Raw genomic sequence first — 13449 nt, forward strand, 5'->3', positions numbered from 1 at the left:
CCTCTGCCCTCCACATTTAGTCTACACCCTAGGAAACACCAACGTCAAAACCTGCCTCCGCGTCTCTCCTGATGTCCACATTTTTATGCACACAAGAGGGATAGGAGGACCCAAGGAAGGTTGAGAGGGGTTCCTGATTGCTAAAAACTTAAGAAAGGAGATGAGGTGAATGGGGATTATTAAACTCAAGCAGAAGAGTCTGTGACGTATTTTCAGACAGTCTTTTATGGGCACAAAAGTTTAAGTGACATGAAGGAATCTGTTCTTCTGCGGCTCTTTGAAAGCAGTGTCGTGCTCTGATGGGTCTCTGCGCTGAATGCCAGAAAGTAGGGGAACACTGGATCCCTTCCATCTTGTGGGGACAGCTCTGTATTTGCCAGTCAGTCATTTGGACTTTCCAATGTACACATTTCAGAAGAGAATGGATGAAGGAACCCTTCTCTCCCCTGCCAAGGTACGTTTTGGCCAAAGGCACCAACTGTATACGCTAAGTCATATGGAGACCTGCATTAAACGAAACACAAATCCACACAGAGCAATTCCGTCCCATTACAGAGAATACAATGTATTGTACAGAAAATGCTAGTGCTTACGTAACCAGGCGGGAAGGTGGTTCACTGTATTGTCTAAGATCATGAGCAGTTTCCTTGCAACAGTCGTGGATCACTCCTGGCGTGATTATAACATCACTCCCTGTCCCTCTCAAAAGTGCTCCCGTTTGGCTCATAAGTCATATTGTCATCCTGTTTATAAGATCCCCAGGTCTGTGTATTTCGGCAAATCTGCCTCCATATTGTTCTGTTAAACTCTTTGTATGCACTCAGTGGCTTCTCACCTTTTTATAATCCACTGCTACGTATTGGATGGTTGACTCTGTGCTCTGGGTTTCTGCCCTGCCCTGGCCCGTGTCAGCTCAGGAGACAAAGACCATGCCGTCATTCAAGTATACGCGTTCTCACTGCACGCTCTTACAGCCCGGTGTCTTCCTCCGGGGAGCTCTCACCGGTTTTTCTCTTTAAAACTATTTTATTAAGCATTACAATTAAGCATTAAAATATTTCTAAGATCTTTGTTTTTTATTTAATGTTTATTTTTGAGAGAGAGAGAGAGAGAGAGAGAGCTGGGGAGGGGCAGAGAGAGCGAGACAGTGTGAGTGGGGGAAGGGCAGAGACAGAGGGAGACACAGAATCCGAAGCAGGCTCCAGGCTCCCAGCTGTCCGCACAGAGCCCGATGCGGGGCTCGAACTCACGAACCGTGAGATCTTGACCTGAGCCGAAGTCGGACACTTAACCGACTGAGCCACCCAGGCGCCCCAAAGATCTTTAAAATCAAGTTAATATTCCAGTTTTTAAAAGTTCCGAAGTTTTCATTCCCGATTCTTCAGGTGAAAGGATCCATTCCTAAGGGAAGCGAACCGCCGCTTTGACTATAATCAGGAGAAAATGAACATGGTAGATTGAAACTTGCTGCTTGGAAAGTGTTCAGAAATCCATATTCGCACAGTCAGTCTGAACGAATCGAGCCTAGGAGCGTGTGATGTGGCAGATGCTTCGAGGAGAAGGGCTGCGGGGGCTCGGTGCTTGGAACGGAGCGAAGAACACTCAAGGGTGTCTGTGTCCCTTGGAGCGAGAGCATGGAGACCAGAGCCAGTTAAGGAAGCCCCTGCAGATGTCCAGGGAGAGTTCCGGGAGAGTCCTGGGTGCAGCTGTCCGGGGAGGGTTCCAAGAGCATCCTGGGTGCAGCTGTCCGGGGAGAGTTCCTCGAGAGTCCTGGGCTGGCGGGGTGCGTGCTCACGGGGAGGGAGCAGATCTTTGGGGACAGACGGCCCAGGTCCCCGTGCTATTAGCTGCTCTCGTGTGACTCCACAAACCCACAGAAATAACACATTTGCAGCAGGTCATATTCCCCTGGAAGAAAGAAGGAATCAGGTTTGCTGGAACCACGTTTCTAGTTTTAGGCAATGTTTTTCCTCCTGCCAGGCGCTCAGTGACTGAAGGAGCTGGGGATCCGGGGCTCACTTTGCTCCCAGTGACCACCAAGGACACGCTGCCACCACGGGACACACACGGGAAAGTGGGTCATGAACTTCTCTTTCAAACCCCTCGGTGCCTCTCCAGTGGCAGTTGAAATGCAAACTGGGTTTGGGTTGGCGGGGTTGCTGTCCTGGCCCTTCTCCTGTCTCCTGATTCCTTCATCCCAACACTGGTCCATCCCGTTCCTGGCCGCTCTGAGGGTCTTCTCTCAGTGGCTGTCTCTCCAGCTCTTGGCCTGGTGTCCCCTCCCAGCCTGACTTCTGCCTTTTCCCTGGTCCTCTCCTTTCTGACCCTTGAATTCACCCCCATTGTTCTTGTCGTCCTTGTGATGACTTGTCGGTCTGTGTTGTTTGTTTCTTCACTCTGTCCCCCAGGGCATGGGCTGTATCTGTCACTTTACCACGTCTTCGCACCCAGTGCCCGGCACGGTCCCCCCAGTAGGTGGTACGTGCCTGGTGATGGAGGAGTGCTGGCATTCAAGGCTCTGTCTATAGCACCTCGGTGTTTCGTGCCAAATCTGCTGGTGGGAACAAAGACCCTGATTTGATATACAGAATGCAAAGCTTGTGATTGAGCTTGTTCAATAAATACTGGCGATATGTTTACCAATATGTGTGTTAATATTAATTTATGTATTTTGTATGTACATATATATTTATTATATTTTTTATTTACAGATGCAAATGGTGATCTGTATTTTGATGATTAGCCATTAGGCGCTAAGCAGTGGATGTGCATTGCCTTTGGTTCCCCCAGTGATACATATTGGGCATTGTTAACCACCTTTCTAAAAGGGAGGGAACAGGGTGCTGTTAAAGAACTTGGCTAAGTTCACACAGCCAGTAGGTGGAAGTGTTGAGCCATATATACATATGCCTCAATACTGTATGTATATACATGTACATGATACACATACACACATACATACACAGACAGACATGTATTATCTGCCCATCTGTCTGTCTTTTACTGGAAATCTTAGGGAAAGCTTTAGCACCTCAGTGGCTTTTAAACCACACTGTGCTTAATTTCATTTAATTTTAGTTTAATTATCCATGCTTACTAAATACCTAGATGAAATTAGTTTACTCTGGAACACCCTGAAGCACATTTTCATGTAGCTGTAACAAAGGGAGAGGTGCCTAGTAAGAGAGTGTATGGGATTTAGGAATATATATATGAGAATGGTTTGGGTCGTGACTGACCCCCCCAAAATCAGGGAATTAAAAATATCTGGCTCACTATGTCACGTCTAAAGATTGTTTCCACTACTTTTCTTTTTGTGGAATAGCTTGCTATTTTAAAAACTCGACATGGCTTTACGTTTCCTACATTTTGATCACCTGTAAGCTTAGCATTTGCATGTTTGATAATTCATTATCATTATGTGAGGTTCTACTAAATATAAGTTATTAAGAGGGACATCAAAAGTAAATGATGAAATGATGTAGGCATCGTTTATTGGGATCTTACCACATACCAGTCTCTTTAATCCTTATGGCGAAGTAGGTCTTTTGGGCCCTGAATTGTCATCTAGGATGAAAGAGCATTCCAGATGTCTTTGATCCAGCCCAGGGTTTCAATCTGGGATGGGTAGAGCCACAACCCACATGAGCCCCATGCCCAGGCATTTTCTAGTCTGCCTTGGGCAAGTGTATTGCAAGGTGGCCTTTGACTGAGAAAGGATTTATGATAGATTGTGATTCTAGTAACATTTTTGTAGAGTTGGAAAATCAGAATTCCTGTCTTCCACATCCATTCTCGTCAATGTGGACAAATATTTCTTTTCTTTTTTTCTTTTTTTTTGAGAGACAGAGATAGGGCATGAGTGGGGGGAGGGGCAGAGAGAGAAGGAGACACAGAATCTGAAGCAGGTTCCAGGCTCAGCTGTCGGCACAGAGCTTGACACGGGGCTTGAACTCACGAAACGCAAGATCTTGACCTGAGCCGAAGTCGGACGCTTAACTGAATGAGCCACCCAGGTGCCCCAAGAAATATTTCTGTATGAAGAAACTGCTAATGATCTGGTCACTCCTGAACATGAGGCACCTCCAGCCTGATGCAGTAGGTGTTGCAATAGAAAGAATATAGAAGGGAAGGATCCATATTGACGTTCAGCATCTGATTTTACATGGTCCAGATCGTCTCGAAAATGTTGAAGCTTTTGTTCTTCTCATTGCTCATGTTTATTCTATTATGAATCTCTTCTCTTACCCGTATCTGCATGGCCACTAATAAGTAAATGTAGAAAATGAACGTCCCGGTATCACGATCCATATCTCCTCTTGCGACGTGACAGATTTTGTAACGTGCTCTGTAATCCGTAACTCAGTATGTTTTCTAAGCATGAGAAAAAAACCAGCTTCTCCATGCATAGATTTATGGTAAGCTGACATATACTCATGTCGGTTTTTTTCTGAATTAGCAGCACACCTACTATTCGTGTAGAGCTCTAATGACAGTAAAGAATAAAGGACCGCTCAGATCTCTCTTTCACGCACTCACACTCATTGTAGACAGGAAGGCAGAGCCTGATTTATGACTTGTTCAGTTCACTCAGGAGCGACAGATCACTGGTTTGTGGTGAATTGCATTTTAACAAGAGACAGAACTTAAATAATGGGAGGGAAACAATGTGCATCTTGTTGCAGCGCCTGGTGAGATTCAAACATCCCCTGCCTCCAGATTGATATCTGCAAATGGGAGAGAGATGTGGCTGTCTGTCTAACAACGATTCCTGCTTTTGTACTGTCTTTGGAGAAGGAGCAGGATGCTGGCCGAGTTTCAAAGGGCTCTGCTTTCCAGGAGACGGGGCTTCCTGATCTGACGGCAGTTCACACAGTCAGGGACCCATCCCCGTCCTGAAGGACCACTGCAGGACGGCAGGATGCGTCTCCGAGGGTGGCTTAGCTCCCTGACTAAATTGACCCGCAGCCTGTGCTGGGTTAGAGAACAGCGTCTGCTACACATTGAACACAAGCTCTTCCCCAGTTTCTCGGCGGGAAATAACGCGTTCGAGCGTTTCTGTCTAAAATGCGCTCTGTCATCCTATTGCAGAATTGTTTCAGGGTGGTTTGGAGAGACGGTGCAGGTTCTCTGTGGAAAGAGGAGGCTGTGGGCCAGTCTGCATGGTGTTACCCAGTCTTCCCCTTCGATCAGAAATCTGAGTGAGGTGGTCCCGTGGGGCAGACTATGAACGTGGCCTCGATGCCCCAACAGGCACTCGCGGGCTCTCTGGGGCGGTGGTGGCGCCATCTGAAATAGCTTCTCTGGAGCCGGACAAACGCTTCCCAGCAGGATTCTTGCTTAACAAGCCCTTGGATTGTTGGCTCCTTCCTCCTGCTTTTCCTTCCCTGTGTCATTCCTGATGTCCCTGATAGCTGCAGGGTAAGTTTCATCTGGGCATTTGTCTTTCTGAGAAAACCTGCTCCCCGCTTTGGTTTCTAAAGCATTTTCCAGAACGCTAACTTTTATTCTTGAATGCGGTTCACGCAGAGTCAATTATTCCCTCGTAGCCCATTGTTTTTGTTTGTTTGTTTGTTTCAGTGTAGTATAATGGTAAGTGCCTACGCTCTGTGGTCAGACTGTCCAGATCCAGGACATAACCCCCCACCCCATGCCCATCGCTAGTTGTGTGAGCTTGGACAGATTACCAATGAGTAATAACACAGCACCTACCTCTATGGTTTTTGTGAGTTGAATGAGCAGAGGAGTGTGAAGAACCGAGCATAGAGCCTGGCACGGGAGCCTTAGCATTCTGTAGCTGTTTTTAAAATTAACAGACTCAACCTTGACTGGAAGAAACCATGAAAGATCACTTTTACCTTTGTCTCTTCTCATTTTCTTGCTCAAGTCTTCCTAGGGACATTTACTCTGGTTTCCATTCTGTTTTCCCCAGTAGCAGGAGTAGGTCTCTGTGAGGGTGTTCTCATAAATCCTGTGGACTTTGCCCAACCTCATCCACCTGTGTTAGTAACTGTGGCCCTAGACTGGACACATCCAGTCCTCCACCTTCTTTCTTTGTTTTCTCCATTTTATTTATCTTTGAAGTTTATTTATTTATTGATTTTGAGAAAGAGAGAGAGAGAGAGAGAGAGAGAGGGGAAGCACGAGCAGGGAAGAGGCAGAGAGAGAGGGAGAGAGAGAATCCCAAGCAGGCTCCGTACCGTCAGCGCAAAGCCCGAGGCAGGGCTTGAACTCATGAGCCGTGAGATCATGACCTGAGCCGAAACCAAGAGTCAGACGCTTAACTGACTGAGCCACCGAGGCGCCCCTGTTTTCTCCATTTTAGATAAGCTTTGTGGTCCTTGTTGTTGATGATGATGATCGGGACGATGTTGTTTTTTTATGTTTGTTTTTAGTACAACGATCAAACTGTACCACCTGGTTGGAGTGCCTGGGTGCGGGGCGCGTTCTGAAACGATTTAGTCTTCCCTTTCGAGTTAAACATATAGGTGAATGTTTTCTTCAGAAACCAAATACAGTTTGGCACTTGTTCCATATCTTTGCTTTTGGGGTCTCCTTCAATGAGTAATTCTCTTTTGGAGGCTCGGTGAACACAGATTCAAAAAGCTCCCCAATATTTTGCTGTGTGTTCCCAGAACACCGGTCAGAGATGTGTATCCTCCTGCTTTGTGAGCATCTCTCTCCGGTATTAAAGCATACCGTACAGACAATATAACTGAGTTCCATCTCCCACATTGTAATGCAGTCCAGTTTTCTTTCTATCCATTTCAGGTTAAAGCAGCTGTAACATAATAGCATGTTTGGCAGTTTATAAATGAAAATCAGTTCTTTTTGAGTTCTCTGTTACTTCATGTGCTTAAATGACTTAACAATATCATGGACTGGGGAGGAGGACACGTTGCATGTACAACTTACACAACTTAAAGAATATTGTTACAGCTCTACAATGGAAAGTTGAATTAAAGTGAGACATTCGGGGGTGATATCCAATATATGTGTTACTTGAAAACTGGTGACAGCTTTCTGGACAGGATGATAGTGTTGTCAATGCCACCTCTCAATCAGTATCCTCATTTCACATTGGAGGTGGGCCTGCTGTGTGTCTTACCGTTACTAGTAATGGGTTGTCTTGTGGCCAAACATACTTTAGTCGTCGTGCCAGTAACATGTCTGCTGGAACAATCTAATTGGATCTGGCAAAGTCCAAGGCCAGTTGAATTGCCCCCTCCCCAAACTAATTGTCCCTGAAATATGTCCCTGTGGATACAGTTGTTGTGTGTATCTTTCCATTTATTCTGAACACAAAGGTTTATCGCCATATTATCTTAATGGCCCTATAAAATTGAGACACTGGCTGATTGAATAGTAAGCTCCTAGCAATAGAGGAAAGAGTAAGAATCGAGGAGGACACCTTTTGGGATGAGCCCTGGGTGTTGTATGGGAACCAATTTGACAATAAATTTCATATATTGAAAAAAAAAAGAGTAAGAATCAAACTTGATTATTAGAATTTGTATAAAGATAAATGTTAAGGTGTGTCCGTGTCTGAAAGGGTATCATTTCTATCATCAATGGGCTCAAACAAGAAGCTATGAACATAACACTATGAATGGTAAATATGAAATTCAGTTGACAAACTATAGGATTCTTAAACTCTTCATGAGCTTGGCGATTGAGTAAAGGTTCTGCCATAATTTTGTCCTTTCTGAATCCCTATTTTTAAGCTAATTATGAGACCAGGAAGCTGGAAGGCAGTGACCCCATCTCAACACACTCTGCTCTTCTATATGGATTCTCCAGCAACCCAGAAATGAGAAAATCAGAGTCGATTCTCACAGTTACATGGTCACCATAGTAACTGGAATTGCTAAAGCTAATTCAGGACACTAAGCTGATAGTTTCAGTTTTTATTTCCGTTTTCACGAATGAAAACCATCTTAAAGTTCTCGCTAAAAAAGCACATAAATTATGTCGGTCATACTCCCGTGTACAAGTAAGATCGAAGAATTTTGTTGTCTTGTACACAAACAGGGTACCATGGTGCTCCTATGTTCTGAATCGCATTGCATATTTTTCATCTCATTTTCTCCCACTCTTTCTTTTTTTGTACATTTATTTATTTATTTTTGAGAGAAAGAGAGAAAGCGCACAAGCAGGGGAGGGGCAGAGAGACAGAGGGAGACACAGAGTCCAAAGCAGGCTCCAGGCTCTGAGTCTACTGTTCTTTGACCTTTGAGGTTGTCAGCGCAGAGCCCGACATGGGACTCAAACCCAGGAACTGTGAGATCATAACCTGAGCCAAAGTCAGACAGACGTTCAACCTACAGAGCCACCCAGGCACCCCGTCCCACTCTTTCTGAAGAGCATGTCAGGATATACAAATAAACTAGTATATGTTGCTTTAAAAGTCTGTTGCAAAAGTTGCTGCCCAGTTTTGATGGCATTAGTGTCCTGTGACTGGGTGCTGTGTTAACTCAGGATGCTTATGTGTGGAATCGTGCGGGCGATTCCTTGTCAATTAGGACTTGCGTACAGTGTTCTGTCCTTAGCACAGGTCACCGAGCTGCTCATGGGGCTCTCGTTCGTCCCTTAGGAGCCAGGCATTGTCTGCACAAAAGCACGTGTCCTTGGAAAAAACACTGAGGAGGTAAGACATACAGAGATACCATATGAATGTTCACACTTTTCTTCTTCCCTCTTGTCTCCAGAACCAAACTTCGTGTCATCTTATGACATCGGAAATTTCACCTACTTCTTTTTCCGAGAAAATGCCGTGGAGCACGACTGTGGGAAAACCGTGTTCTCCAGAGCTGCCCGGGTCTGCAAGAATGACATCGGGGGGCGGTTCCTACTGGAGGACACCTGGACCACGTTCATGAAGGCTCGCCTGAACTGCTCCCGGCCCGGGGAGGTCCCCTTTTACTACAACGAACTGCAGAGCACTTTCTTCCTGCCCGAGCTGGATCTGATCTATGGCATCTTTACGACCAACGTGTAAGTAACTGGAAGAAAATTCTTTCCCTGCTCCTCTGTCCATTGTGCATGCGTCTGCTGTTCTTTGACCTTTGAGAAGTTGGAAAGTTGCTTTAAAGGAAATCTTTCTTATTTTACTGGGCCAACGGCCAAATAAATGTTTGAGTATGAATTAAATATTATGCAAATACAGTGTGATTTCTGAGACTTGGTATTCGGGAAATAAAGTGAAGCAAAAAAAGTTTCAGTCTGTCCTTAGGTAATTGTAGCATCAAGTTACCCGACTGTAATTTTCTCCTTCCTGATTCACCGATGTGTTCTGGGCACTGTCTGAAATGCTGGTACATATTAGACGCATTTTTTTTCCACATGCAGTTACGCACTTGGGCACAATGAAGGTAGTGTTTTCTGAGTCTGATCTTTAAGTAGTATATTTCGTGCCCACACCTCCGGTCGTAAGTGAAACGCACATTGTCACTTTCCCGTAGCTGCATTTTCAACCGTTGTTCTAGGAGATGGCTAACCTGGGCAGGCTTTTCTAAAATGATGACTGTACTTTAAAAATATCCTTGAAAAAAACGATAACATCTTTTTGTTTTTCTTGTGGGAGGTGATACTCCTAGCTCCAGAACTGATAAATTTTGGATAAGGGAAAGCATGTGAAGTTTCCTGATCTTTCGTTCACTCTTACTCTGGTGGAGTTGTAGCGTGACCCACATCTATTTCCCATTCTTTGCTGGTGTGCGGTGAAAGATTCAACAGGATCACATCCCGCCCCCGGGGGTGACAGATCCCCTTTTCATACTCAGACCCTGGGCCCCCTTTCAGTGGTAACGGTGGTCCGCAGTGTGGACTCTGCTTTGGACTATCTTTGAGTCTCCATTCTGGCAACTTAATGCAGAAAAAATGGAATCAAGGCAGTTTGAAAGTGCTGATAAAGAGTGTGGGATGACCAGCCATTCCAGCTTGTCTGGGATCGTCCCAGCTTCAGCATCTAGATGAGTCCTGCATCCCAGGGAAACCCCAGGGTCCTGGGAGAATCGAGGATGCCTACCCAGGAATTGGTGTAGAACCCCTTGATCTGCTCCTTTCTTCCATGTTACTCTATCCCTCTGTCCTCTCCCCTGCTGGGCTTAAGTGTTAACAGTCACTCGATAATAACATTTACTCCGTGAAGAGTCTTCTTTCTGACGTGAAGTTAGAAGAAGGCTGAAATGGATGGCGCCCCACCCACCCCCACCCCACCATGACCACCTTCATTGTAAATCTGGTTTTCAACCCCAGAGCTTATTTTCCCTCCTTGATACATTTCTTTTAAAAAATCAATTTATAGTTTCTGAAGCTGATTTGCTTTCCAAAACCCGGTTTAAGAAATCGCGTCGGCTGCACAAGATGAATGTTCAGTTGCTGACTTGACATCAATTTTACACACAATGGGAGCTGGGCTTACTTAGCTGTTCATTCCCCTGGCTCTGGGCAAAGACAATTTAAAAAGTTATGGAAATACTGCGTCTGGACTGTTCAATGGTCAATTTAGACACTCGCAAAAATAAGTTTCAGACTATTCCAGACGATTTGTTTAGTGTTGTAAGCGTCCATCATATTGGACATCACCCAGTATATAGCATCTATCTATATCTATCTATCTATCTATCTATCTATCTATCTATCTATCTATCTATCTATCATCTATCATCTACTATCTATCTATCTATCTATCTATCTATCTATCTATCTATCTATCATCTTCTATCTATCTATCTATCTATCTATCTATCATCTATGTGTCTATCTATCTATCTATCTATCTATCATTTATCTATCTATATTAGAGGTAGAATCGCTAGATCTCTCCTTTCTGTCTCAAACACTTACTCTCACCAGGTCTTGGGAAGAACTTTCGGATCCATCCATTTCTAGTTCCACCATACGCCCCGCCTCTCTTCGTTCTCATGTCTCAGCCTTGATCTTACCTTCTGGACAGATGACCACATTCTTGACAAGACTTGCTCCAAACCGAAAGAAAATGATGATGGGGGGCAGCCAGCAGTGGATGAGTACATCACGCTGTGGCTCAGCTCTCTGGTGTTGCTGCTCATCGTTTGCTTTGCCTCTGTATATTCATCAAGGTCTCTTAGCACTGGGGAGTGGGGATGAAGGTCACTCCCCTCGCTCATTCTGCCCTAGGACTGGGTGGTTTTCTCACCCCTTGGCCATGAGCTGGGCTGCAGGAAATGGCCTACTTACTACCGCGTGGAGTCGCTGAAGGTTTTACCATCGTGTTCCCGGGTGTCTAAAAATGGTGGCTCACAGACAGCAAAAACCCGAGCTGTGCTCGAAAAAAGCAGATTTCTTTAACCAGACCATATTTTGCTGTTTCCACAGTTAGCAAAAGGGCGCCGGACTCCTGAGAGCCTCTCATTTACAGCTGTCTCGGCAGAGCCTGAACTCTGATTTAAGGTTTCGAGATTTCCTATGTCGGTGCCATGTCAAATTTTTCTCTCTGACCCTTCGGACTTAAAATGCTTTTCGAATTAAAAAAAATGTACATAAATGAAGGGTCTCTGACAGGGACTTTTTGCAAAATGCTTTCGGTTGATTATTTTTGAAAGGCTTGCAAACAGACACTGCTCTCTGGGGATCTAACAAAAAGAAACAGCAGCCACAGTTTGCCCGCCGCCGTCTGAAAGAACCAGATGAACAGTTGGGACAAGAGCCACCCGGACCGTTGAGAGGCTCCAGCCCCCGGAGGAGAACGTCTTTTTCCTCCTGTTTTTAAAAGGCCTGACATACGGCTCTTTACAACCCTCTGTCCTCTTGTTGCGGCTGAGTGAATTAATCCCATCCGGCAGGATTAGAAGTGTCATAACCGCTAAATAGTCTTGTTTCTGCACCCAAGTGTTTGTTCTCCCACAAGGAGACCACAGAGTGACATCAGTCACTGCTTCGGCTTCATCCCTGTGGGGGGGGGGGGGGACCTAGGACACTGTGATCCTGAGGTTCTCCGGAAGGTGCCTGCGCTAGGGGTCCCCACAGGACTCTGACCTGCCCCCCTTCCTCTCTCTTCCCTCCCCCTCCCCCTCCCCCCAGGAACAGCATCGCTGCCTCGGCCGTGTGTGTCTTCAACCTGAGTGCCATCTCCCAGGCCTTCAACGGGCCCTTCAAGTACCAGGAGAACTCGCGCTCCGCCTGGCTGCCGTATCCCAACCCCAACCCCAACTTCCAGGTAATTTCAGGGGGGTGGGGAAGGCACTCATTCCTCTTGTGTAGACAGCCTGGGACAGTGTAAAGCTGGGACGTGCACAACGCAGCTGGGGTCTCCCCTGACCCTCACGGACGTGCCCACGCTCAGCCTGGCTCACGGAATATGGCCGAGGCCTTTTGTCAGCTGAGGTGCCCCGGGCCGAAAAGGGGCCTTTTGTCAGCTGGGACGCCGAGGCTGAGCTGAAAAAGGCCAGAATAAAGCAGCAGGCTGGGAAGCCAAGCTTCAATTAGTGCTAATGATGGCGGACCCTGTGTCCCCAGAAGCTCTGATCCCTAATGAATGACGCCGTAGTGAATGGAGCCCAGGGCACAGAGCAGTGGAGACGCACAAACAGAATTAGAGCACTAATTGGTGAACGTGGGGAGATTTCCTGTCGGGGTGAGTGGGACGTGATGATGCAGCTGGGGGGAAGCAGAGCAGGTGGTGGCCATTAGCTCACGAATCACAAAATTGCAGGATGTTTGAGCTATAAGGGGCTCTACGTCATTTTCTCTCATCTTCCGATGTTCAGAAGAAGCTGGGACCAAAAGAAATGTGATTTCCTCATGTCTGGTCCATCAGCAGATGTATTAGTCTGCTCACGCGGCCATCACAAAATACCACAGACTGGGCGGCGTGAATGACAGACGTATGTTTCGTCACAGTTCTGGAGGCTGGAAGTCCAAGATCAAGGTTCTGGCTGATTCAGTTTCTGGTGAATCGCTTCCTCTCTTAAAAATGGCCACCGTCTGACTGTGTCCTCACGTAGCCTTTCTACAGTGACTGGGGGGAGACCCTAATCCTGTGGGATCAAGGCCCCACCCTTGTGAACCCACTGAACCTTAATTACTCCCTTCCAGGCCCTATCTCCAAAGACAGCCACCTTGAGGGTTGGGGGTTCAACATATGCAATTGGGGGAGACACAAACATTCAGACCGCAGCATCAGGCTTCCCTCGAGGGCCCCCCTTCTGACACGGATGCTCATACGATCATTGTCGTCATCGTGCGTGTAATTTTTAGTACCACCGCGTTCAAGACTCTGTGCTCGTCATGTTGCCCGCTGGCAACGGTGTTGGGATCAGTGACAAATTCTCCCGCAGACAGAGAGGGGTGCCGAGCCTCCATGCAGAGATTCAGTCAGGCTAAGGACACTGGCTGATCAGTCGCTGAGCTGAGATCTCAACGCCAGTCCTCAGATGCAAAGCCCCACCCTCTTCTGGCTAAAAGACC

At 46.4% G+C, this 13449-nt stretch overlaps 1 protein-coding gene across 5 annotated transcripts in view; it reads left to right on the forward strand.

Annotated features, from left to right (window-relative positions):
- SEMA5A (semaphorin 5A) overlaps window positions 1-13449 on the forward strand; it is a 474080-nt gene that overhangs the window by 317244 nt on the left and 143387 nt on the right. For all 5 annotated transcript variants that reach the window (XM_042953245.1, XM_042953272.1, XM_042953279.1 and 2 more), the window contains 2 exons: window positions 8709-8994; window positions 12064-12199. In XM_042953245.1, the coding sequence (XP_042809179.1) occupies window positions 8709-8994; window positions 12064-12199 (422 nt within the window). The remainder of the gene's footprint in view (window positions 1-8708; window positions 8995-12063; window positions 12200-13449) is intronic.

The sequence above is a fragment of the Panthera leo genome, chromosome A1 (assembly GCF_018350215.1).
Source record: "Panthera leo isolate Ple1 chromosome A1, P.leo_Ple1_pat1.1, whole genome shotgun sequence".
NCBI lineage: Eukaryota > Metazoa > Chordata > Mammalia > Carnivora > Felidae > Panthera > Panthera leo.